This window comes from Rhinatrema bivittatum, chromosome 5, assembly GCF_901001135.1.
Source record: "Rhinatrema bivittatum chromosome 5, aRhiBiv1.1, whole genome shotgun sequence".
Taxonomy (NCBI): domain Eukaryota; kingdom Metazoa; phylum Chordata; class Amphibia; order Gymnophiona; family Rhinatrematidae; genus Rhinatrema; species Rhinatrema bivittatum.
In genome coordinates this window covers 45992310-46018711 of record NC_042619.1, presented here as the reverse complement: position 1 = coordinate 46018711, position 26402 = coordinate 45992310, and the positions used below count along the sequence as shown (strand labels likewise).

Genomic DNA, 26402 nt, shown 5'->3' with positions numbered 1-26402 from the left:
TCTTCTCCTCTCCTGGGTAGAGCATATGATATCTGGGTATATCCATAATTTCTGTCCATGAAATAGTGAGCTTCTATTTTGGAAGAAAAACCTAGAGACTGTATTTTTATCATTTAGAAATGCAAAGCTCACTATCAACGTCCCCTCTTTGAGTAACTCAACATCCTGTGAAAGTTCCCAAACATCCGTTAAGATTCATTGACTGTTGAATATTCACATCACTTTGCGGACTCTCTATAGGTTTCTGGGGCAGATAGTAGGCCTTAGTAACTAAAGGCATAGCATCAGCTGGTATTTTAAGATTATTAGCCAAATAATTCTTTAATATATCCACCGTAGGAAGTAATCTGATAACAGGAAAATTGAGAACCCTGATATTAAGGCTTCTTAAAGAATTTTCTGTATTTTCCATCTTTTTAACCTGAACATTTTCAGAATGCACCAAGTTCTGTTGAAGTTTTTCAACTGAAACTAATCTTTTTTTCAAAGGCATTTAATCTATTTTCTTGTTCTGAAACCCTTTTTTCAGTATTTATAGTACATCTATTAGTATCCAGGTAAGTTTGGGTTAATGTAACAATTGCAGACTCTATTGAGACTAGTGCTTCCCAGACTGAGTCTAAAGTTTATAACAGTGGGTTTTGAAGGAAAGGACCTGGTAAAACCACATGCTCACACTTCCAGTTGATTTCAGTGTCCCGATTTAGGTCCAATATTGAAACAGCAGCACAAGCCTGTTCCAAAAGAGAAGAGGGTAAATAGGCCATGGAGTGACACTTCACAACCTCTCCTACAGTAATATTCCCCTTGGAGCCTTCTCCTATGGCTCCCAGATCAATCTCCTGCAATGCAAGTTGCTCCGTAGAGCAGGCTGAGGGAGCTGCGATTACAGCAGCTTTCATTGCTTTCAGCCGATGGGGTGGGGATGTCATCTCTGGTGCGCCGGGACTAAGCGAGATCTTTTTGGCCATGGGAGGGGGCGTTCGCTCTGCATCTCCTCCCTCTGCGGCCCTCGCTCCTGGCATGTTTGGCGTTGAGGAAAAGAAGCTCTCAATGCATGGCTGATTTGAGTCCAAGGAATCTGAAATCACCAAGTTCTCACGGAGGAGCCAAGATGGCGGATGATTGAGGAGCTGGATTAGAACGCTCTCTTTACTTTCGGTATCTGAACTTTACTATTGTTACCTTTCTGATTTTTCCTATGCCACATATGAAGCAGTCATTTATTCTGTCTAGGAACTTTACTTCTCAAGTATATTGTGGTGTTACATTTACCCAGTCAATACTGGGGAAATTGCAATCTCCCAATATTACTGCACTGCCAAATTGGTTAGCTTCCCTAATTTCTTTTACCATTTCATCGTCTGTCTCATCATTTTGGCCAGGTGCATGGTAGTAGACTCTGAACACTATACTCTTACCCAATATACATGGGATTTCTTCCCATGAAGATTCTCCTGTGCATTTAGTTTCTTGTATGATCTTTTTCCTGTTGTACCCTATGCCATCTTGAACATAAAGCCCCTCCCCCACAAGTTGATCCTTACTATTATGATATAATGTGTACCTTAGTATAGTACTGTCCTCTTAGTTATCCTCTTTCCACCAGGTCTCTGAGATGCCAATCATGTCTCCTCATCATTCACTGCTCTACACTCTAATTCTCCCATCTTACTTTTTAGACTTCTGGCATTGGCCTACAGATATTTCAAAGTGTGGGGTTTTTTTGCATTAACAATCTGCCTTTCAGATGACCGGTATAATTATGGAATCCTTTAGCTCAGGTGATTCTTTAGTTGTAGACACATGACTACTTTTACTATTATTTGTAACCTCTCTGTTGGGATGCCATAAACCCTCCAGTTTTATTAGTATCCCCAGGATGCCTATCTCCAAACCATGTGCTGCTGAGCAATTCTGCTTTCCCCGTTGTTCTGGTTTTAAAAGATGTTCTGTCTTCTTTGTAAAGGTTAGTGCCCGCTGCCTGGTTCCACCCCAATTAAGGTGGAGCCTGTCCCTTTTGGCAAAGACTTTCTACCTTCCAAAAAGGTTTTGCCCAGTTCCTTTCAAAACTGAATCCTGCTCTTCTGCAGCCATTGTCTCATCCATGCATTGAGACTCCAGAGCTCCGCGTGCCCCTGGGGACCTGCGTATGGAACGGGGTGTATTTCAGATAATGTGAACCTGGAGGTTCTGGATTTCAGCTTTCTACCTAAAAATCTGGCTTTCAGAAACTCTTCCACATGTAATTGATGCCCACATGTACCATGACATGTGGGCATCAATTACACTTTCCAGCACTGTCTAAAATCAATTACCCATCAATTACCTTTCCCAGCACTGTCTAAAATCCTATCTAGGTGATGGTGAGGTCTGCTACCTTTGCACCGTGCAGGCAAGTTACCTGGTGGTCCTCACATCCACTAGTCACCCAGCTATCTATACTCCTAATCAAATCACCAGCTGTGATGGCTGACCTAACGCTTCCCTCTTGGGCAGTAGCCCTGGGAGATTCATCCTCTGTGCGAGAGGACAACATATCACCTGGAGAGCAGGTCCTTGCTGCTGGATCACTTTCTGCTGCACCAGGTTGATGCTCTCCAACCAGGAAACCTTTCTGCTCCAAAGCAGCACCAGGGCTGACAGACTGGAGTTGGGACTTGGCTACTATGTCCAAGAAGATCTCTGTCTTCCTCAGCATCTCCAGGTCTGCCACTCCAGCCTCCAGAGATTGGATTCTTTCTCTCACAACCAGGAGCTCTTTGCACTGGGTGCACATATACAACCTCGCACCGGTGATTAAAAAATCATCATGTTACACTTGATGCAAAAGACTGGAAGGCCCCCCCTTCTTGCTGCGAGTCTGCCGCCTTTATCTTAATTTTGTTGAGTTTTTAAGTTGCTATATGAGTAGTAATGCTTACAATTAGATTCCTTTAAATTTATTGGTGTATTCACTATTAATCTGGTATTGACCTACAAGGGGATAATTAAACTCTCAATAAGGGCTGGTGCAATAATGTGATGCAGAAAAGAGCCTGATTGATTTTTAATGAGAAAGTGTTTCTTGCCTATAAATCAAAGGATGAGCTAGGTCTGTGTGGGAGTGTGGTGGGAGGAAATGACAGACATTAGAATTAACTTCCTCTGGTTTGCTTATTATCTCAGATACACACAATCTCTAACTACGACCTCCCTCTGCCTTGATTTTTATCTGTCACACACACTCACTCTCACACACACTTTCACCTCTAAGATTTCCCAAAGCCATATTTACTGATCTTCTCCTCTAAATGCTCCCACTGCTTCTTGTTCCATTCAGATTTGAGGGGGAGATAGGAGGCTGCCAGGGTTTAGGGCATTTGTTGAAGTAACGTGAAGGCTTGGGGGAAGTATTGTGGAGGGTCAAGCTTGCCTGAAGATTCAGGAGGCTAGTGTTGCAGTAGTCCAAGGAGAAGAGAGCTTTTCAGGTAGAAGTTATTGATGGTATCTGGAAATGTAACCCTGGGAGGAATAAGGTAGCTTCTGGAATTACCTAAATTGGTCTTTTGTAAAGTCTGTCACTCTCAGCCTGGAGATTATTTGCAATGCCATAGTGAAATGTTTCCTCTTTGCTCAAATTCAGGATATCTCTGTGCAGCTGAAGATCTCTGATGCCAAGTTTCTGGCCCATGGACGTACTAATTGCATCATTGAACTATATGTTGTGGCTTTATTATTCATTTTATTAATTATGTGCTTCAACGTATGTATATTTGATTTTAAGTATGCTGCTTCTTTGTTAATTTGTAATGCAATATTTTTTTGTTGTTGTTGTATAATGCTTTGCCTGAAAGGCAATCTGGACATGTATAAATTAATACTGGAGGAAAGTTTAGGAAAGGTGTAGTCCAGGGGTGGCCAACTCCAGTCTTCATGAGCCACAATTAGGCCTGGTTTTCAGGATATCCACAATGAATATGCATGAGGTATATTTGCATACAATAGGGACAGTGCATGCAGATCTATTTCATGCATATTCACTATTGATAACATGAAAACCTGGCTTATTTGTGGCTCTTGAGGACTGGAGTTGGCCACCCCTGCTGTAGGCTAACAAAGTCTTTGTTAAAGATTCTAGGTGTCTACATTTAAAACTAAACATTTAGAGAAGTTCATTCTCCAAACTAACAGTTCACACATTGTCTTTTTGTGTAGATTTGTTTGAGGTACCTTTTTGAAAGTATTGAAGGTACTTGCTGAAGCAATGCTTCCAACTTCTAAAGATACTCAGTTGTGTCTTGACACTCTAGATATTTCAGAACTTCTGGAAGATCAGAAAATACCTTGACCATGAACTCTACCCTAATTGATCTCTTTATTTTGGAGCCAGGAGAAACAGGATTTGCATTGGGTTTTTTTGGAGCTGAAATCTTTTTTTTTAAACCCAATATCTGGGTGTTTTCTGACGTGACTAAGGCCATACCAAAAAAAAAAGGGCTTTTTGTGATTTAAAAGCCAAGATGTCTCAAATTAGGGGATCAGAGGTTTCTCAAATTTGCATGTTACCTATTGAACTACCGGGTATATCTTTTTTGATCCAAAGTTTCTTTTGAGGCTTAAACTTTATCAGTTGTTGCTTTCTGTGTCTCTTTTTTTTTTTTATTTACAGGGTATGTACCTGGTTAATTTATGTGGATAGCTCCATGTTGTTTTCATTCACTAATTATGTGATAGCTGTGTTTACTATATTTTTGTGACCTTTTTTTCTTTTCTTACTGTGGCTTGTGGCTTGGATCCCTCCCAGTGTAAAAGCCTTGATGGATCATTACTCATATTGTCTACCCATCATAGAGATTGTTTGGTTGCGGGGCTGTATTATGAGAAGCCCTCGCACAGAAGCTTTGGGAAATCAGACTATAGGCTTTTCATTAAAAGTTTAATGCTTACCCTTTTTCAGATGGCCTTTTCTTAAGTTTAACTTGAAGTGTGTTATGTTTTTATTGCATTGTTTTATTTAGACTGTATCTTTTGGTAATGGGCAGGGCAGATGGAGCCAGGTCCCTGTGTCAGGAGTGGGCACAAGGGGGGAGTTCCTGGGAGAGTAGTTATGCTCCTACGGGGAGGGCTTCCTTACTCTACTGGAGTATTTTGAATTATGCAAAGGGTTTTATGCCTTTGTGATTGGCTGCACCCCAAAGGAGCAAGGGAAGGAAGGCAGTTCTGCTAGGTTGAGTACAAAATAGGGGAGAAGTTTCTATCTCCTGCCTCTTTTCTCTTGACCTTTGTGCTGAATCCCTCCCATGCACTTCTATTGTTGTGGTTTTTTTTTTGTTTTTTTTTTTGTTATTTCTGGTTTTGTCACAGCTGGTGGGTGTTGGTGGGATACCTGAGCGGTTATGGGATAGAGTGGTGTCGAATAATTTGACTGGGAGAGGGACTAGATGGTTGATGCCAGGAAACCCTTGTAGGATTGGATGTGACTAGGTGCAGTCACAATTGATATGAGAGCTTATTGCTGGGATGAGGTGATGGGGCCCCTATAGATGGCTAGTGCTGCCCTATGCTTACTGGCCAGGTGGCCTGGGGGTGGTGAGGTCTGCTAGAGATTGACATATGCCCACTGAGGTGATTATTTGATTATGCTTAGGTGGATCTTGGCATCTGTTATGTTTCCTAATAAAGCTGTGGCCTTTCTGATTCCAGTATTGGCCTTTTTTTATTACAAACAGAATTGATATTTGCTGTACTGAGAGCGGATGCAGGGAGAAGCCAAATGTTCTGGTTGCTCACATTATGTAGTTGTGTTCATCTTAATTTATTATGGGGCAGATTTTCACAGACCTACACACACCGGGCCTATTTTCAAAAGGCCCGGCATCGCGCATAAAGCCCCAGGACAGGTGTAAGTCCCGGGGCTTGAAAAAAGGGGTGGGAAATGGGCGAGGCTGGAGCCTTCTGGCACAGCGGCTGTTTGGTGCTGTGCCTGGGATCGCGGTCTGGCTGTCGGTTGGCACGCGCAACCTACGCCTGCCTGGAGGCAGGCGCAACTTATAAAATAAAGGTTAGGGGGGGGTTTAGATAGGGCTGGGGGCGGATTAGTAGGGGAAGGGAGGGGAAGGTGGGGGGGTGGAAGGAAAGTTCCCTCCGAGGCCACTCAGATTTCAGAACGGCCTTGGAGGGAACGAGGAAAGCCAGCAGGGCTCCCCAAGGCTCGGCGCACGCAAGTTGCACTATTGTGCACCCCCTTGCGTGCGCTGACCCCGGATTTTATAACATGCGCACGGTTGCACGCGCATGTTATAAAATCAGGCGTAGATTTGTTCCTGCCGGGTTGCTCGAACAAATCTGTGCCTGCGCGCAGGTTTTAAAATCTGCCCCAATATATATAAATGTTTTAAATCAATTTTTTTGTTTACTTTTTTTTTTAGATAAAATGTATGATAGCTGTCATTTCTGTATCGATTTTTCTTGATTTATTTTGTAAAAACATTTAATAAATATAACATTAAAAAATGATTTATTTAAGTCAACTCTCTATTGAAAATCTTACTGCAGCCTCTGTGTGGCAATTTTAAGGAAGGCAAAATCCTCACACTGTCTATTTGTGTAGGTTATTGGAATTCCTCTGCACGGTCGGTGAATCCTGCAGCAATTAATGTAACAGTTTGGTGTGTCAGGAATGATATTTAAATTGTTTAGCAGATACTGTATATGTTCATTTTCTCACTGTCAGAAAGTATTTTTAATGAGATTTTCAATGTGAAGAATACATTCTCTTTCACAATATGCCTTCCCATTTCAGCATTTGCTACACTGCAGCATGCATACTTCTATTCAGATATAAATTGTTCAATATTATTCATCTTTGCTAATTTTAAATAGGAGATATCATTGTATCTGTATTTTTTTCTCTCATCTAGAATTTCCCAGTTATTTGCAGTTGGCATGTTTGGAAATGTCCCAGATGATCATCTTGTGATGTCATGCTTCTGATATCCAGGCTTAGAAACTCTAGGATCATGCCACTACGTTATTCTTATCATGTCATAGGGAAATGTATTTATATGAAATGAAAATGGGACAAATGAGCCTGTTTCCATTTTGTATCAAATGAAATGAATTTGGCCCCAGAAACACACACACATTTTTATTTTTATTCATTTTCAGAAACGTATTCCAAATAGCGCACGCTATTTGCAATACTTTGCTGAAAATGGAAGAAAACAAATCAATGAAATAGCTCTGAAAATGGGGAAAATAAATGGAGAAACAAAAAATGAAATTTTTGTCTGTGCGCATCCCTATTATGCAGTACTCTGCAAACAGCTTTTCCCATTTTGGATTGTAAAGCCCAGCAGCAGAAGATAGTCTTCGACACATTTTCAAAATATGCAAGACAAATAAATTGTAGAATTTTGTACTCTAAAGGAATACATGTAGTTGATACTTTTTCTTCAATGTGCACACATTTTTATTTGAGAGAATTAGAAACGGCTACAAATAATTCACAAGCCTTCCCGAACTCCACCTAACACGCACCATCAATAATCTCTCTGCTTAGAAGCTGTATATAGTGGACTCCATATTTATAATGTACACTTGTATATAATTAATCTCCTCTATCTCACTTTATTTTCTTACAATCCCAGTTCATTTACCCATGTTATTTGTAACTGCATTTCTTCATCACGTTTATTTATGTTTTTTGGTTCTATTTTTTGCACCCCTGTTTTTCTGTAAACCGACATGATGAGAACGAGTTCTTGAATGCCGGTATAAAAAAACCTTAAATAAATAAACTACAAAACATTCATTTAGGGAGCAGATTAAATGTTGACAAAAAAAAATAGTAAATTATACAGTATGGGGATACAGGTACAGATTGTTTTGGGCAAAAGTAGGGCAAACACATTTGAATTTCAGATATATCATATAAATTAGAATAGAACACATTCTCCCCAATGATTTAATTTCTTGCAAATTCAGGAAGGGAGAAAATTCACAGAAAAATAGTGCAAGAAAAGATGACTACAGGAACTGTTGCGGACTTTTGGCTGAAAGTAGAACAGCGTGCTACATTTTTAAAAGCTAGAGAAAGGGCAATACATCTTTATATTACAAAAGTAAAAAAAAACCAACTGATATAATTTCAAAAGAGGCAAAAATGGCATTCAAAACATACAAGGGATCTCAGAAAGAAGATGGTAAAGGTGCAACTGAAGAAAGATAACTAAATAGAGAAAGCAAAGTGACAGCTTTTCAGATATGTCAGTAAAAGGAAGAAGGCCAGAAGTAGGATTATTTATATTGAGAGGAGAAATAAATGTCTAGAGAGGGCCAAGAAAAAATGAAACATACGTCTACTTGGTATTCACACTATAGAATGTATTGGAGATGGGTGGCTGATTGCTGGCAAGATATTTATGGTAGTGCGGTAGATGCCAGCCATTTATAAAGTAGTAGGTAGAACTGGAAAAACTGACAGTGAATAAAGCGATGAGGCAAGATGAATTACATGGTAAGATATTCAGAGGTTCCAGAAGGTTCATTCAAGGACTTGTTTAATACATCCTTGGAGATTGCAGTGGTTTCACCGGACTGTAGAAGGATGGATATTGTCTCGTCTTGTAAAATTATAATAGGAAGAGGGTTGGAAATTAGACTGGCTAGTCTGATTTTGGTGGCAAAAAATGGAGACTCTTCTGAAGAAAAGGATAGTGAAGCATCTTAAATCCAGCAGTCTGAGCATGTGCAAGAAACAATCTGTATTTCTTCTCTAGCTCTTGACAGAGAAGGATGTGCTAGTAGAAGTTCTCAAAGTTTTAAAAAAGTTAGAAACTTTTGGATTTGGCAGTGGTAAAGGGCTGCTTCTGATCTTCTTTTTGCTGTAGTGGTCTCACTCATCGGGCCAGAAAGACAGGCAGTGCACTGTTTTTGATTGATCTTTCTTTTCAATAGGGAGTTTTCCATTTGAGACAAATGGGTAAAACACAACAAGTGAGTCCTTATTTATTTCATTCATGGCCCCCAAAATAAATGGAGGGGGGGGGGTCTCATGAATGAAAAGAAAATTTCTCATATATTTCCCATTCAAATCTATGGCCCATTGAAGTCTATGGCTATGTTCTGTGACAAAAATCCCTGCTAGTAACTATAGCAACAAACTTTTGTCTGTATGACCTCACAGCTTTGCCAAAGCCGAGGCAAACCACACAAGACAAATCACAATGAAATAACGTTCAAAAATAGCCTATAGTTGCTACATGGATCAAGTGATGCTGATATCCTTCTGAATTCCTTCTCTAGCTCTTGACAGAGAAGGATGTGCTATTAGAAGCTCTCACAGAGTTTTAAAAATGTTACAAACTTTAGGATTTGACACTGATAAAGGGCTACTTCTGATCTTCTTTTTGCTGCAATGGTCTCTCTTCCAGAAAGACAAGCAGTGCACTGCTTCTGATTGATTTTTTTCTCTTCACAATGTAGAGATTGAAGTTGCAGCAGTGCAGTGATTATTTTTTTCTCCATTGACACCAGTGAGGTGAGCAGTGCACTCTATTGCAATATATACTTGATGCATGAGAGGTCTTGAATGAGTAGATGTGAATCGGTTATTTAAACTTTTGAATAATAGAAGGACTAGGGGACATTCCATGAAGTTAGCAAGTAGCACATTTAAGACTAATCGGAGAAAATTCTTTTTCACTCAACGCACAATAAAGCTCTGGAATTTGTTGCAAGAGGATGTGGTTTGTGCAGTTAGTGTAGCTGGGTTCAAAAAAGGTTTGGATAAGTTCTTGGAGGAGAAGTCCATTAATGGCTATTAATCAAGTTGACTTAGACAATAGCCACTGCTATTACTAGTATTAGTAGCATGGGATGATCTTAGTGTTTGGGTACTTGTCAGGTTCTTATGGCCTGGTTTGGCCTCTGTTGGAAACAGGATGCTGGGCTTGATGGACCCTTGGTCTGACCCAGCTTGGCAATTTCTTATGTTCTTAAGTTACAGATGCCCTGGGGCTGAGTCCCAATGACAACAGGAATCCATCCTTGAAAGACCTGAAAGAGATGTTAGAAAATAGCAGGGCATTTCCATAGAAGAGTGAAGGCAGGGCAGCTTATCTGCAATGAGCAGGAAGAATTCAAGATGCCTCACAAGCATCTGATTCAAGATGTTGGCACCTCCTGGATTTTTACCTATATGATATTATAGATGTTAGTGGAATAGCAGACACTCATTTCATGATCTGTTCCCAGAAACAGAGATAGGAGTGGATGACTTCTTGGAGCATAATTATTGAATAGTGATGAGGCATTTGGTAAATACATGTAAACCGTTGCAATGGTGTATAACTTAGCGACGGTATAGAAAAGACTTTAAATAAATAAATAAATACATATTCTGGAGGAAAATTTGGAGGGCTTCCCTCAGCAAGAGGGAATGAAAGCAGAGGTGTTGAGGTTTGTGGGCTCCTTGCAGCAGCAGGTACAAGAGAGACTGAAACCTTGCACAGAAAACAATACATACATGCTTGCTACACTTTGTGATCCACAGGTGAGAGTGAGTCTCATCCCACCCCACCCCACCCCACCCCCCTTCCAGTCTCAGCATCTCACATTTATGAAGAAGTAGCACATTTAAAACGAATCAGAGAAAATTCTTTTTCACTCAACGCACAATTAAGCTCTGGAATTTGTTGCCAGAGGATGTGGTTAGTGCAGTTAGTGTAGCTGGGTTTAAAAAAGGTTTGGGTAAGTTCTTGGAGGAGAAGTCCATTACCTGCTATTAATCAAGTTGACTTAGAAAATAGCCACTGCTATTACTAGCATTAGTAGCATGGGATCTTCTTGGTGTTTGGGTACTTGCCAGGTTCTTGTGGCCTGATTTGGCTTCTGTTGGAAACAGGATGCTGGGCTTGATGGACCCTTGCTCTGACCCAGCATGGCAATTTCTTATGTTCTTATGTGCTGGTAGCTAGGGTGTGTGAAAAGGAGTACCAGGGGCAGGGTGGTGATGTTAGCACAGGAGGAGTGGCCACCTTAGGGAGTAGTGCAGGTGGGAGTAGCACCCTGTCAGCTACAACGTCCTCCCTTACATGTATACACCAAAGCCACATAGCCTGCAAAGAACCATCTCTCCTGACATAGGCCATAGTTAAATCAGTTGGCAATAGAGATCCTCAGCCCACCCCAGCAAAGGACACCACAGCAGAAATTTCTGTGAAATGATAAATGTAGAGACAATTAAGGACATGGATACAGATGTGTTGGCATATACATATACAAAGGCTGGCCTAGCCAAGGTGACATCTTTCCTACCCATCAGTCAGCATGTCTGGTAAAAGTGTCTTCTTAATGGCATGGGATATCGTGAGTCCTCATTACTCAAGGCTGATGCCAGAGGTTATGGGAAAAGCTGGTCATTTTGAAAATCATTCAGCCTTTGCTTGGGTTTCTCGAATTTCCATGTGAGTTACAAGATGACTGAAAGCACTTTGAAGGCCTTGCCGTTAATCTGCTTACCTGCTATCGCCCAGATGTACCAACTTAGGGGTTTTGTTTTTACTATGCCTACCTGCCATGCCTCTGATATATTACTTTAGGTATCTTGCTGCCACTTGCTTAACCTGACATGCAGCTGATTTACCACTTTGGGAGTTGTTCTTGGGATAAGCAGCTTGGAATCTATATACCCCTTGGGATCCTGCCAAATACATGTGACCTGGCTTGGCCACTGTAGGAAACAGGATACTGGACTTGATGGACCCTTGGTCTGACCTATTGTGGTAAGCTTTATGTTCTTATGCTGTTGATATGCCTACCAGCCATGCCCATTATATACCAGCATGGGAGGCTTGGTGCCTCCATGTTTGCTGTTTGGATCTCAGCCTAATTCTCCTACATTGTTTGTTGGTTAAGAACATAAGAAATTGCCATGCTGGGTCAAACCAAGGGTCCATCAGGCCCAGCATCCTGTTTCCAACAGAAGCCAAACCAGGCCACAAGAGCCTGGGAAGTACCCAAACACCAGGAAGACCCCATGCTACTGATGCCAGTAATAGCAGAGGCCATTCCCTAAGACAAGATTAATAGCAGTTAATGGACTTCTCCAAGAATGTATCCAAACCTTTTTTTAAACCCAGCTACACTAACTGCACTAGCCACATCATCTGGCAATACATTTCAGAGCTTAATTGTGCATTGAGTGAAAAATAATTTTCTCTGATTAGACTTAAATGTGCTACTTGCTAACTTCATGGCGTACCCCCTAGTCCTCCTATTATCCAAAAGTGTAAATAATCAATTCACATCTACTCATTCAAGAACTCTGATTTTAAAGACCTCTATCATATCCCCCCTCAGCTGTCTTTTCTCCACGCTGAACAGCCCTAACCTGTTCAGTCATTCCTCATAGGGAAACTGTTCCATCCCCTTTATTATTTTGGTCACCCTTCTCTGTACCTTCTCCATCGCAACTATATCTTTTTTGAGATGCAACGACCAGAATTGTACACAGTATTCAAGGTGCGGTCTCACCATGGAGTGATACAGAGGCATTATGACATTTTCCCTTCACCATTCCCTTTCTAATAATTCCCAACATTCTCTTTGCTTTTTTGACTGCTGCAGCACACTTAACCGATGATTTCAATGTGTTATCCACTATGACGCCGAGATATCTTTCTTGGGTAGTAGCACCTAATATGGAACCTAACATTGTGTAACTATATAGTATGGGTTATTTTTCCCTACATGCATCACCTTGCACTTATCCACATTAAATTTCATCTGCCATTTGGATGCCCAATTTTCCAGTCTCACAAGTTCTTCCTGAAATTTATCATAAGAACATAATATGCCATGCTGGGTCAGACCAAGGGTCCATCAAGCCCAGCATCCTGTTTCCAACAGTGGCCAATCCAGGCCATAAGAACCTGGCTAGTACCCAAAAACTAAGTCTATTCCATGTTACCATTGCTAGTAATAGCAGTGGCTATTTTCTAAGTCAACTTAATTAATAGCAGGTAATGGACTTCTCCTCCAAGAACTTATCCAATCCTTTTTTAAACACAGCTAAACTAACTGCACTAACCACATCCTCTGGCAACAAATTCCAGAGTTTAATTGTGCGTTGAGTAAAAAAGAACTTTCTCCGATTAGTTTTAAATGTGCCACATGCTAACTTCATGGAGTGCCCCCTAGTCTTTCTATTATCTGAAAGAGTAAATAACCGATTCACATCTACCCGTTCTAGACCTCTCATGATTTTAAACATCTCTATCATATCCCCCCTCAGCCGTCTATTCTCCAAGCTGAAAAGTCCTAACCTCTTTAGTCTTTCCTCATAGGGGAGCTGTTCCATTCCCCTTATCATTTTGGTAGCCCTTCTCTGTACCTTCTCCATCGCAATTATATCTTTTTTGAGATGCGGCGACCAGAATTGTACACAGTATTCAAGGTGAGGTCTCACCATGGAGCGATATAGAGGCATTATGAGCTTTTCCATTTTATTCCCCATTCCCTTTCTAATAATTCCCAACATTCTGTTTGCTTTTTTGACTGCCGCAGCACACTGAACCGACGATTTCAATGTGTTATCCACTATGATGCCTAGATCTCTTTCTTGGGTTGTAGCACCTAATATGGAACCCAACATTGTGTAATTATAGTATGTGGAAAAGAGGATTTGCATTCAGACAACAACCAACAAGGACTTAACTTCACAGTCTAGGTAAACAAATAAGCATGGGGGTAGCTTATTACAGCGGTTACTACCCTAAACCAATTAAGTCTGATACATCACTTTGAATGCATATACAGCATGTGGAAAAGAGGATTTACATTCAGACAACATCCAACAAGACATTGATCTGTGCAGTCTGGGTAAACAAGCATCGGGGTAACTTGCTTGATGCAGTGGTTACTATTTACCATTAAGCCTTATGCTCACCTTTTATGCAACTCCAACATTGCTCTCTGCATCAATGGCAGGGGATGGCAGGAAATTTGAAACAGTTACCAACAAGAGCCCTGAACTTGGTGGTTGGTGAAACAGATAAGTATGGGAAAATAAGTGTGGGAGCTTGCTGGGCAGACTGGATGGGCCGATTGGTCTTTTTTTCTGTCGTCATTTCTATGAGGAATTTTGTCAAATGCCTTCTGAAAATCCAAATACACTGCATCTACCGGTTCACCTTTATCTACATGTTAATTAACTCCTTCAAAAAAGTGAAGCAGATTTGTGAGGCAAGACTTGCCATGGGTAAAGCCATGCTGACTTTGTTCCATTAAACCATGTCTTTCTATATGTTCTGTGATTTTGATGTTTAGAACACTTTCCACTATTTTTCCTGGCACTGAAGTCAGGCTAACTGGTCTGTAGTTTCCCGGATCGCCCCTGTAGCCCTTTTTACATTAGCTACTCTCCAGTCTTCAGGTACAATAGATGATTTTAATGATAGTTTACAAATTTTTATAAATAGATCTGAAATTTCATTTTTTTAGTTTTTTCAGAACCCTGGGGTGTATACCATCCTATTCAGGTGATTTACTGCACTTCAGTTTGTCAGTCAGGCCTACCACATCTTCTAGCTGTACAATGATTTGGTTCAGACCATCTGAATCATTACCCATGAAAACCTTCTCCGGAACAGGTATCTCCCCAACATCCTCTTCAGTAAACACTGAAGCAAAGAGTTTTTTTTTTTCTATTTTCCTCATTTTATCAAAGTTTCCTTTTTGAAAATTTAGGGGTAGATTATCAAAGGGTTACGCACATAAGATACACGCATAACCCCCCGAAAATCTACCCCTGCGTGCACCGAGCCTATTTATGTCCTGGGGCTTCGAAAAGGGGCGGTCCGTGGGCGGGGTCACGGTCCGGGGGGCGTGTCTGTGGACATGGTGGTGGCCCGGGGCGGTCTGGCGGCGTGGCCGAGTGCCCCAACACAGCGGTCTGTGTTGGGGCCTGCGCAAGTTATGGCTGCCAGAGGCAGGCGTAACTCAACGAAATAAGATAGGGGGAATGATTTAGGTAGGGCTGGGGGGTGGGTTAGATAGGGGAAAGGTGGGGGGGTCCAAAAAAAAAGTTCTCGGAGCAGCCTTGGAGGGAACGGGGAAAGCCATCGAGCTTCCCCTAGGGCTCGGCACGCACAAGGTGTACAAGTGTGCACCCTCTTGTGAGCGCCGACCCCCGTATTTTATAACATACGCACGTAATATTAAAAATCTGCCCCTTAGTGTTTAGAGCTGTAGATTTACTTATTGTCCTCTTTCCAGTTATTAGAGTAAATTTGATGATGTTATGATCACTGTTGCCTAGTGGCCCCACCATCCTTACCTCTCACCAAATCCTGCATTCCACTAAGAGTTAAATCTAAAATAGCTCCCACTCTCGTTGGTTCCTGCACCAATTGCTCCATGCAACAGTTGTTTATTACATCCAAGATCTTTGTCTCTAGCATGTCCTGTTGTTACAGTTACCCAGTCAATATTGGGGTAATTGAAATCTCCCATTATTACTGCACTGCCAAATTGGTTAGCTTCCCTGATTTCTCTTGGCATTTTATCATCTGTCTGACCATTTTGTCCAGGTGGACGGTAGTATACTCCTATCACTATTCTCTTAACCAACACACATGGGATTTCTACCCATATAGATTCTACTGAGCCTTTAGTCTCTTGTATGATCTTTATCCTGTTGGACTCTATATGCTCACGGACATAAAGTGCCACACCCCCACCAAGTTGATCTTCCCTATTATTGCGATATAATTTTTACCCTGATATATTTATTTATTTATTTATTTATTTTTAATTTTTATATACCGACATTCTTACATCCGATGTAAATCATACCGGTTTACATTAAACAGAATAGCAGGAAATACATTTCCATAGTCTAATACAAAGAACATTTCCAATTAAAATTATTAACAAGCGAAAAAAAAAGGTAAAGAATTGGAATAAAATTTAAATAAAATATAAAAGATATATATATATATATTTTTTTTTTTTACAAGCACAAGGGTTATAGCACTGTCCTATTGGTTATCCTCCTTCCACCAGGTCTCTGTGATGCCAATTATGTCAAACTCATCATTTACTGCTATATACACTAACTCTACCATCTTACTTCTTAGACTTCTGGCATTGGAATACAGACATTTCAAAGTGTGTGTTTTGTTTGTATTAACAACCTGCTTTTCAGTTGTTAGGGATAATTTGAAATCTTTAGCTCACATGATTTTTTACATATAGGCACATGGACTACGTTTCCTTTTATCTCATTTGTTTCTTTAGTATCCTTCAAGGATACATTCCTCTGAACAATGCACTGCTGAGTGACTGCTTTCCCCCTTGTTCTACTTTAAAAGCTGCTCTATCTCCTTTTTAAAAGTTAGTGCCATCAGCTTGGCTCCACTCTGTTTAAAGTGGAGCCCATCCTTTCGAAAAAGTCTCCCCCCTTCCCCCCAAATTTCCCCAGTTCCTTACAAAACCTAATCCCTTTTCTCTGCACAGTTGTCTCATCCATGCATTGAAACTCTGGAGCTCTGCCTGCCTCTGGGGACCAATCACAATATGGAGATTCAGCTGTGTCAGGAACGCTATAGAAGTGTATAGTGCAACTGTCATAAAATGGCCACAAAATGCTTGTTGGCTTATATTATGAAGCCCGTGAAGCACTGGGCTTATCTAATCATAGGTTGCTAAAACACTTAATATGCACCATCCAGGGCTCAATCTGAAGTGCAGACACTGTGTGAAGTGAAAGAACTAGTGCATGCCCTTATCTTAATCCACATGACAACGGATAAAGTAAACAGTCCTGAAGTATATCCTCCGACACCACAGTGTTTTGGAGTCTATTACTCCTTCTTCAGGAAACTCCAGGTGATAAAAAGTCGTCCGTGAAATTCTGCGTAGAAAGTAAACAAAGAGCTCTTATAGGATGCCTGCCGGCTAATATATTACAATAGCACTGGACTTTGAAATCAAAACTTACTTGATGGTTATATTTGGTCAGTCCATTAAACTAGAAGCAGCATCTGCTTTATGCGCTGGAGAAATGACAATTTGAGGAGAATGGTAATATTATTTGAGCAGCGATACTTGTGAAAAATTACTGTCCAATAATATGGGTACTTACGTGTGCTATCAATTCGCAACCTGCCAGCGTTCCGTTCCAAAGCTGACAGCTTGTGCGCCGCGAAGATGCTGAATTTAAAGGGATTCCTTCGATTGCCGAACAGTGACAGGAAATGACGTCTGGCACTACAAATTCGGCGTCTTCGCAGCACACAAGCTGTCAGCTGTTGAACGGAACGCTGGCAGGCTGCGAATTGATAGCGCACGCAAGAACCCATATTATTGGACAGTAATTTTTCACAAGTATCACTGCTCAACTAATATTACCATTCTCCTCAAATTTTCATTTCTCCAGCGCATAAAGCAGATGCTGCTTCTAGTTTAATGGACTGACCAAATATAACCATCAAGTAAGTTTTTTGATTTCCAAGTCCAGTGCTATTGTAATATATTAGCCGGCAGGCATCCTATAAGAGCTCTTTGTTTACTTTCTACGCAGAATTTCACGGACGACTTTTTATCACCTGGAGTTTCCTGAAGAAGGAGTGTTAGACTCCGAAACACTGTGGTGTCGGAGGATATACTTCAGGACTGTCCGTTGTCATGTGGATTAAGATAAGGGCATGCACTAGTTCTTTCACTTCACACAGTGTCTGCACTTCAGATTGAGCCCTGGATGGTGCATATTAAGTGTTTTAGCAACCTATGATTAGATAAGCCCAGTGCTTCACAGGCTTCATAATATAAGCCAACAAGCATTCTGTAGCCATTTTATGACTGTTGCACTATATACTTCTATAGAGTTCCTGACACAGCTGAATCTCCATATTGTGATTAGTTTCTCTTTTTCAGCTTTGTTTTGGGTCTTCAGTTCTAGTACTATTGCCTCTGGGGACCTGCACGTTGAACAGGAAGCATTTCAGAGAATGCCACACTGGAGATTCTGGATTTCAGCATTTTACCTAAAATCCTAAATTTGACTTCCAGAACCTTTCTCCCACATTTTCCTATGATGTCTGTGCTCACATGTACCATGGCAGCCGGCAGGCAAGTTAACAAGTGGTACTCATGTCCACCAGCCACCCTGCTATCTACATTTCTAATAATTGAGGCACCAGCTATGATGGCCAGCCTAACCCTTCCTTCCTGGGCAGTAGCCCTGGGAGACTTGTCCTCAGTGCAAGAAGACAATACATCACCTGGAGAGCAGGTCCTTGCTACAGAATCCCTTCCTGCTACATCAGGGTGATGTTCTCCAACTGGGAGACCTTTCTGATACAAGGCAGTACTGGGGCTACCAGACTGGATTTGGGACTTGGCTACTATGTCCCTGAAGGTCTCATCAATGTACCTCTCTGTCTGCCTCAGCTCCTCCAAGTCTGCCACTCTAGCCTCCAGAGATCGGACTCGTTCCCTGAGAGACAGGAGCTCTTTGCACTGGGTACACACATATGATTTGTCACTGGTGGGTAAAAAAATTATACACGTGACACTCAATGCAAAAGACTGGAAAGCTCCCCTCTTGCTGCTGGACTGCTGCCTTCATCTTAATTTTGTTGAGTTCCTAGTTAAGTTTAGGATTCTAAGAGAGTTGGAATGAGTACTTTAAATTTACAAGTGAATTTACTAATTGATCAGCTAGTGTCCTACAAGGGGATGATTAAACTTTCAATAAGGGGTGGTACAATAGTATGATTTAGATGACCCTGATTGATTTTTAATGAAAAAGTGTCTCGTGCCTAAAAATCAATGGTTGATTGGGTGGGAACAACACACTAGAATTAACTATCTCTAGCTTGCTTATTACCTCAGACACATACAAACTCTAAAGAATATATCCCTCTATTTCACCTTTCACCAAACTTTTATAAGTCCAAAGATTTCTGAAACTATACTTACTAATCCTTTCTAACCACAGTTAAATTAATCTTCACTCAGTTAATTGAAGGGTTTGAGTATCGTGCGCCTAACTGCGCATGCTTCCGGTCCTCTACTGCAAAGGGTGCGGGGCCTCTGGAAGCTGGGGCTGTAGAAGTCAATCCCTGAATCGCTTGCGCTGACCGCTGGATGCCTCTCCCGGGGGATGCTGGGAGCAGTATGAAGATGAGCCTTCCGGTCCTCCTCTACTGCCATTTTGTTCAGGTGGACGGAAGAATACTCCTATCACTATACTCTTACCAGACACACATGGGATTTCTACCCGTATAGATTCTACTGAGCATTTAGTCTCTTATATGATCTTTATGCTGTTGCACTGTATACCCTCCCGGACATAAAGTGCCACACCCCCACCAAGTTGATCCTTCCTATCATTGCGATATAATTTGTACCCTGATATAGCACTGTCCCATTGGTTATCCTCCTTCCACCAAGTCTCTATGATGCCAATTATGTTAATCTCATCATTTACTGCTATACACTCTAACTCTCCCATCTTACTTCTTAGACTTCTGGCATTGGCATACAAACATTTCAAAGTGTGTTTTTTGTTTGTATTAACAACCTGCTTTTCAGTTGTTAGTGATAATTTGGCAATCATTAGCTTCGGTGACTTTTTACATATAGGCACATGGACTACGTTTGCTTTTATTGGAACCTCTCTGTTGGGATGCCCTAACTCCTGTTTCATTAGTATCCTTCAAGGATTTGCTACATTTATGGTTTCCTTGCCAACTTGCCCTGACTCAGCTCTGACAAGCTGCTGAGGTCACACAGGAAAGGGCTGGTTGCTGTAATTAGTTGCATCTTTTGCAGAGAACCATAGACTTCAATGGGCCATAGAAATGAATGGGAAACCTAAACAAATGAGATTTAAAAGTCTTAAAAAGAATAAGACCTCTCTTCCACTTTCATGAATACAGAACCATTCTGCAATCAATAGTATTTTCTAAACTAGATTACTGCAACTCTTTGCTATTAGGTCTCCCTTCATCTCACACGAAACCCCTTCAGATGGTTCAAAACACGGCTGCGAGAATATTAACTAACACACGGAGAAGAGACCATATATCACCAATCCTCAAAGACCTGCACTGGCTGCCAATTCACTACAGAATCATATATAAGTCCATAACCACTATTTTCAAAGCTATTCATCAACATTCTCAGCTCATAAGAACATAAGAACATAAGAAAATGCCATACTGGGTCAGACCAAGGGTCCATCAATCCCAGCATCCTGTTTCCAACAGTGGCCAATCCAGGCCATAAGAACCTGGCAAGTACCCAAAAACTAAGTCTATTCCATGTAACCATTGCTAATGGCAGTGGCTATTCTCTAAGTGAACTTAATAGCAGGTAATGGACTTCTCCTCCAAGAACTTATCCAATCCTTTTTAAACACAGCTATACTAACTGCACGAACCACATTCTCTGGCAACAAATTCCAGAGTTTAATTGTGCGTTGAGTAAAAAAGAACTTTCTCCGATTAGTTTTAAATGTGCCCCATGCTAACTTCATGGAGTGTCCCCTAGTCCTTCTACTATCCGAAAGAGTAAATAACCGATTCACATCTACCCGTTCTAGACCTCTCATGATTTTAAACACCTCTATCATATCCCCCCTCAGTCGTCTCTTCTCCAAGCTGAAAAGTCCTAACCTCTTTAGTCTTTCCTCATAGGGGAGTTGTTCCATTCCCCTTATCATTTTGGTAGCCCTTCTCTGTACCTTCTCCATCGCAATTATATCTTTTTTGAGATGCGGCGACCAGAATTGTACACAGTATTCAAGGTGCGGTCTCAACCTCCAAATTCCTCTCAAAAAATTGACATCCAACAGACCAATCAGAGAGTCCTATAGAGAAACACTACAAGTACCACACTCCAAATCCATGAGGCACATAACCACCAGAGACAGGGCTTTCTCCACTGCAGGACCAACACTGTGGAACTCTATCCCACCAGATTTGCGACAGGAACCCTGCCTGCCCACATTCAGGAAAAGACTCAAAACGTGGCTATTCCTGAAAACCTTTCCTGAACTAAACTGATCCTATTCCATTATTAACTAGGCGCTCAGACTTTGCCTTATTCATGGTAATTAATATCTCTACCGCATAATTAATATCCCTACCTCACAAGGACAATTCATTAATGCTTTAAGCACATTGACTGGCATTTACGTTCTCTCTATTTAATCCCCAGCTTCTTTTCTATGCTCCAAGTTGTATTACTCCCTTGTTTTATTGTAACTGCATACCTTAACCTTCTCTTGTTTAATGTTTTTATCATTATTATTACTACAACTATTATTATTATTATTAAGATAAATGTTAGTTTTTTACCTTGTTTGTTACCTATCCACTTGTTAATTGTAAACCGACATGATGCGATATCTATTGCGAATGCCGGTATAGAAAAACTTAAAATAAATAAATAAATAAATAATACTTCATTTGTGGGACACCTCCATTCATTTCAGGGGGGCATGAATGAGACAAATAGGGTCCCATGCATTATGTTTTACCTATTCCTTTCAAATGAATGCACATCTCTAATGCTGTGAAGCTTCCAGAGGGTAGACTCAAAAGCAATATTAAGAAATATTTTTTCATTGAAAAGATGTCATTGAAAAGATGTTAAAACACCCTCCTTTAGTGGATGGTGGATACTAAAATAGCAACTTCAGAAAAGCATCTGACAAGTACAGAGTACATTTGAATGAAATTGCAGGAGCACAACCTACCAATACTGCAAGCCATGGGGGTAGTTTGGATAGTACTAGGCAACCACAACTTAAGAGTAAGGATTAAATGGCAAATGAAAGTAGCTGGGTTCTAATAAGCTACAAATTAGGGATTCAGTCAGATCTGTCTGGCATTTCAACCACAGCCTGATCTCTCTAGTAAGTTGTATAGAACTAGTCACAATCAGCTGGACCTAGACTATGTAAACTCAATGATGAACTGTGAGTTGACTGCTGATCTCTGTGTGTAAAAATGTTAGGATATGATCATTATTAAATATGAAATCTGTAAATACAACTACAAATCCCCAGACACCAGTTACATATTCACAGCAGGTTGGTGGTGCAGGGAACTGTTTAGAAAGGCCACAGTGACCTTGGAGGTTAGATGTACAGGCATTTTTAAATTATTATAAAACTTTGTAGTTAGGATTGGGAGGAGAATTGCTATGCGAATGAAATAGGGGATGATGTATGGTATGGTATAGAAGGTGGATACAAAACTGCTTGATTGGAGTGATATCATTTATGCAGTCTTGCTCTATCACTGGCAGATGGGATATATCCACCAGAGGTAATTTTCAAATATATTTATGCACTTAAATCAACTTTGAAAATTGCTACGTTTCCATGCATACTGTAACTCCTTTGAAAATTAACTCTTGAAAATTCACTCCATAGGACTGAATTATGTGTGTGTAAATGAACTTTTGAAAACGGCTGCAGTATATGGTATTTTTAAGCATGTAACTCCTTTGAAAATTACCTCCTTAGTAATGTAGACAGGAATAATGGGGCAGTCCAATTGGTCTTTTTCAGCTATCATCTGCTATGTTATTATGTCACTTCTCCCTAGAAATCTTAGATCCTGAAATGTAGCTATTGAGGACAAAAGACCCACTGTAAATTTTCCTTAAAATTTGGTTTGCACACTTTTTTCCTGTGGATTTGTAGAAAATTAAAAGCTTTGGACAAAGAATGTGCTGATTCAAAATTGTGCCAGCAAAATGACTTGCAGGCTTTTTAACGGTAATTTTACCTGAATGCTTTCAATTGTCTAAAATCTTTTACATGAGCAAAAAGCTCTGAATCGTAGCTTCTCCTGCCGATTTTGATCATTGCACAAAGCACCACAGGCATCGAGGTATTGTAGTCCTCAAGTGACAAAGCTTTCATTATTTTTAAAGCCTGAGATTGACAAAAGGTTATAATGTTAATGTTGAGCAGTTGGGATAGCAGCTAAAAACATATCTAATAAGCTGAAAGTGAAAGCTGATTCCACTTACTTTATAAAGTTGTATCTTTTTTTTTTTCTAGAGGAGTGCTGAAGTATCAGACTAATTTAGAGGCACATCCACCTGGTTGCTTCATGCCCAACAGAACAATTCAGAATGGCATTCCGGTGCCGCCTGATGTGGCTGGACTTCCCAAATATGCACCTCTGCTCTTGTCGGAGAGGTTTAAAGAGCCAAAACCATTTTTGAATAACAACACGAGGAAAATCTGCACCGAGGAGCCCAAGTTCCAGCCTCATTTCCCAGAGGTAGTAGCTACTGTACCAAATTGCATTGACTTTCTTTTTTTCTGGGTTTTTTTTTTTTTTTTTTGTGAGATTTGTTGGATCTGTTGTCACCTACCCAATAGTCTCAGTAGGTGAATCCAAAATCCCTTGATGGTTTATAGTAGAAAGAGAAACCTGTTTGCAGACAGACTCCTTTCTGTACACTTTTTACCAGTCATGTTCCCTGCCTCCAGGATCCAAGTGCACATCACTTTCAGGACTAATTGCAAAGCAGCTGATATTTTCAGTACAAAATATAGATAAGACTCTTCTACTTGTGCTTTATATTAAGGGGTCCATTTTCAGCTGCTGTGCGGCTTGGCTAGTTAGACGGATAACTTTATCCTGCTAACTAGCAGGATATGTTTGGTGGTGCAGTCATGCTGCTGAATATACCCAGCTATCTTAAAGATAGCCTGATAAACTTATCAGGCTATCTCTGGGAACGGTTTGTGGCCTGATCAGCTGAATAATTATCCCTAACTTATCCAGCTAAATTTTACCCAGATAACTAGTTTTCGGGCTAGAATTTAGTTGGATAAGTCACTGAATATGCCAGTTTTGCCATTTAGATGAATAATTTTTAAGTTATCTAAATGGCGTTTGAATATCAACCTCACTATGAAATCTTTGTGCTCCTGCTTTTATAGTGAAGTGGGCATTCATTGGTCAGATATGAAAGTTTATCTCCTAAATGTGGCTCTGTGAGACTGATGGTGTTGTAATTAGCTGGTTTCCCCCCAATGGTTACTGTTCTTATGGCTCTTACCATTTGGGAAAGAGGAGAGGAGGTGTGGGGGTGTGATTAAAGATTACTGGAGTCTGACAAAATCTGAGGTGGCTGATTCTGTTTCATTTAAGTTTTTGTTATCTTCTATTGGGTTACTAATTGTGTATCAGCTCACAGAAGTGAGAGAGTTTTTAAATATCTTATGTAAATTTATTGTTACAGTGTATGTAAGACACACACGTAACCCCTGAAAACCTACCCCTATGGAATATATGTAAGCTTAGACTGAAGGGTCTAAGCTTACATATATTCCATATTTGTAAAAAGCAAAGAAACACTTTTATACTGTGCTAATTGAAAAAGCTGATAGGAGCTGTTGTGAATTATTCTCTACTACCAAACGTTACCAGGGTGATTTCTGTAAATGATTCTGCAATGGATGGGATTCCTGATAGTACAAATTGTGTGCAATTTTTGACAAAAAGTGAAAAATCAGAGCACAATTTGTTTGAGACTTCTTCCTTTGGATGCTAAGGATTTCACAGTGGCTGGTGGCAATGATGTACAGATGGGTAACAATTTTCATGTTGCTAGGTCTGGTAATCCTATACCTAATTACAGTGCTTCAGTAAACCTAGATGAATTTTGAATGGCATTATCTTAGGAAATAGTTTGGACACTTGAAAGTAGTAGAACTAATTGCTTTTTGCACTGTTGTCACTCTTTGCTATAGAATTGCTTCCAGAGAATGGTTGAGATATATTAAGGTATATTAATTGCTCATTACTTGAGGGGGTGAGTTCCAGAATGTTCTAGATTAATTGCCATACTGGGTCAAACCAAGAATCCATCAAGCCCAGTATCCTGTTTCTGACAGTGGCCAATACAGGCTTACAAGTACCTGGCAAGTACCCAAACATTAAATAGATCCCATGCTACTGATGCCAGTAATAGCAGTAGCTATTCCCTAATTCAACTTGATTAATAGCAGTTCATGGACTTATCCAAGTATTTATCCAACCTTTTTTTAAAACCAGTTACACTAACTGCACTAATCACATCCTCTGGCAGATGCATAATTGTACATTGAGTGAAAAAGAATTTCTTAGATTGCACTAACTGCCAATAATAAGTTATATGCAATTTAAGATCTTGTTCCCTCTGGCCTTTAAATTTTTGAAAAGTATTGAGTCTTCGTATCCTCAGAATAAGTTGCACTGATATGCTCCCAGTAGATAGTTATGTTCCCCTGAGACTGAGATGCATGTAATCCCATCATAATAAACCTCTTAGGAAACTGAGACTATGTGGCCATATATTTTCCACTGTTAACCCTCAACTTTGGAACAAGTTGCTCCTTCATATTAAATCTGAATCCAGCTATTTGACCTTTAGGGAAAGGTTAAAAGCATGGTTCAAGTTAGAGGAACTTGGGGCTTTTATTGTTTTCTTTTTTTTTTTTTTTTAAGTTATGTTATGGCTGTTTGTGCTGTAGATTTGTTATTGTTGAAATGGAATCTAATTGTACACTACTTAGGGTGATCACATTTGGATAGATAGTCAAGAAATATTTTAAATAAAGTTTATAAATGAGGTGTAGAAGGCTACAAAATGTAAGACTTCTGACTTTAATTACAGTGAACAATATAAAGGCTACTGTATTTGCAAAATAAACATATTTTTGCATATGACTTGATTATTAGTAGCTGGCATAATCTCTGGATTGCAGCAGATTTACTTAACATTTTCCTGTAATCTTTCCCTAGTAAAACCCAAAAGAAAAGGTATACTACCATAACTTTGTTTATTGCTGGGTTAGGAGCATGGTAGAGGAATTAGAGGTGGTCAGTCTGCTTGTAGTTCTAGAGGACTGGAGTTAGCCACACCTACTGTAAAAGAATCCCAAGGGCTAAACCCCTCTGAGATGAGTCAGGTATGAATGGCTACAGTCAGTAAATGAAGTGCAAATAAAGAGAGGGGGGATATGATACAGATGTTTAAAATCATGAGAGGTCTAGAATTGGTAGATGTGAATCGGTTATTTACTCTTTTGGATAGTAGAAAGACTAGGGGACACTCCATGAAGTTAGCATGGGGCACATTTAAAACTAATCGGAGAAAGTTCTTTTTTACTCAGCGCACATTAAACTCTGGAATTTGTTGCCAGAGAATGTGGTTAGTGCAGTTAGTATAGCTGTGTTTAAAAAAGGATTGGATAAGTTCTTGGAGGAGAAGTCCATTACCTGCTATTAAGTTCACTTAGAGAATAGCCACTGCCATTAGCAATGTAACATGGAATAGACTTAGTTTTTGGGTACTTGCCAGGTTCTTATGGACTGGATTGGCCACTGTTGGAA

General features: G+C 40.3%; 1 protein-coding gene across 2 annotated transcripts in view; it reads left to right on the top strand.

Annotated features, from left to right (window-relative positions):
- NOX4 (NADPH oxidase 4) overlaps window positions 1-26402 on the top strand; it is a 318054-nt gene that overhangs the window by 107435 nt on the left and 184217 nt on the right. For both annotated transcript variants that reach the window (XM_029602293.1, XM_029602294.1), the window contains exon 9: window positions 23072-23297. In XM_029602293.1, coding sequence (XP_029458153.1) covers window positions 23072-23297 — 226 coding nt within the window. The remainder of the gene's footprint in view (window positions 1-23071; window positions 23298-26402) is intronic.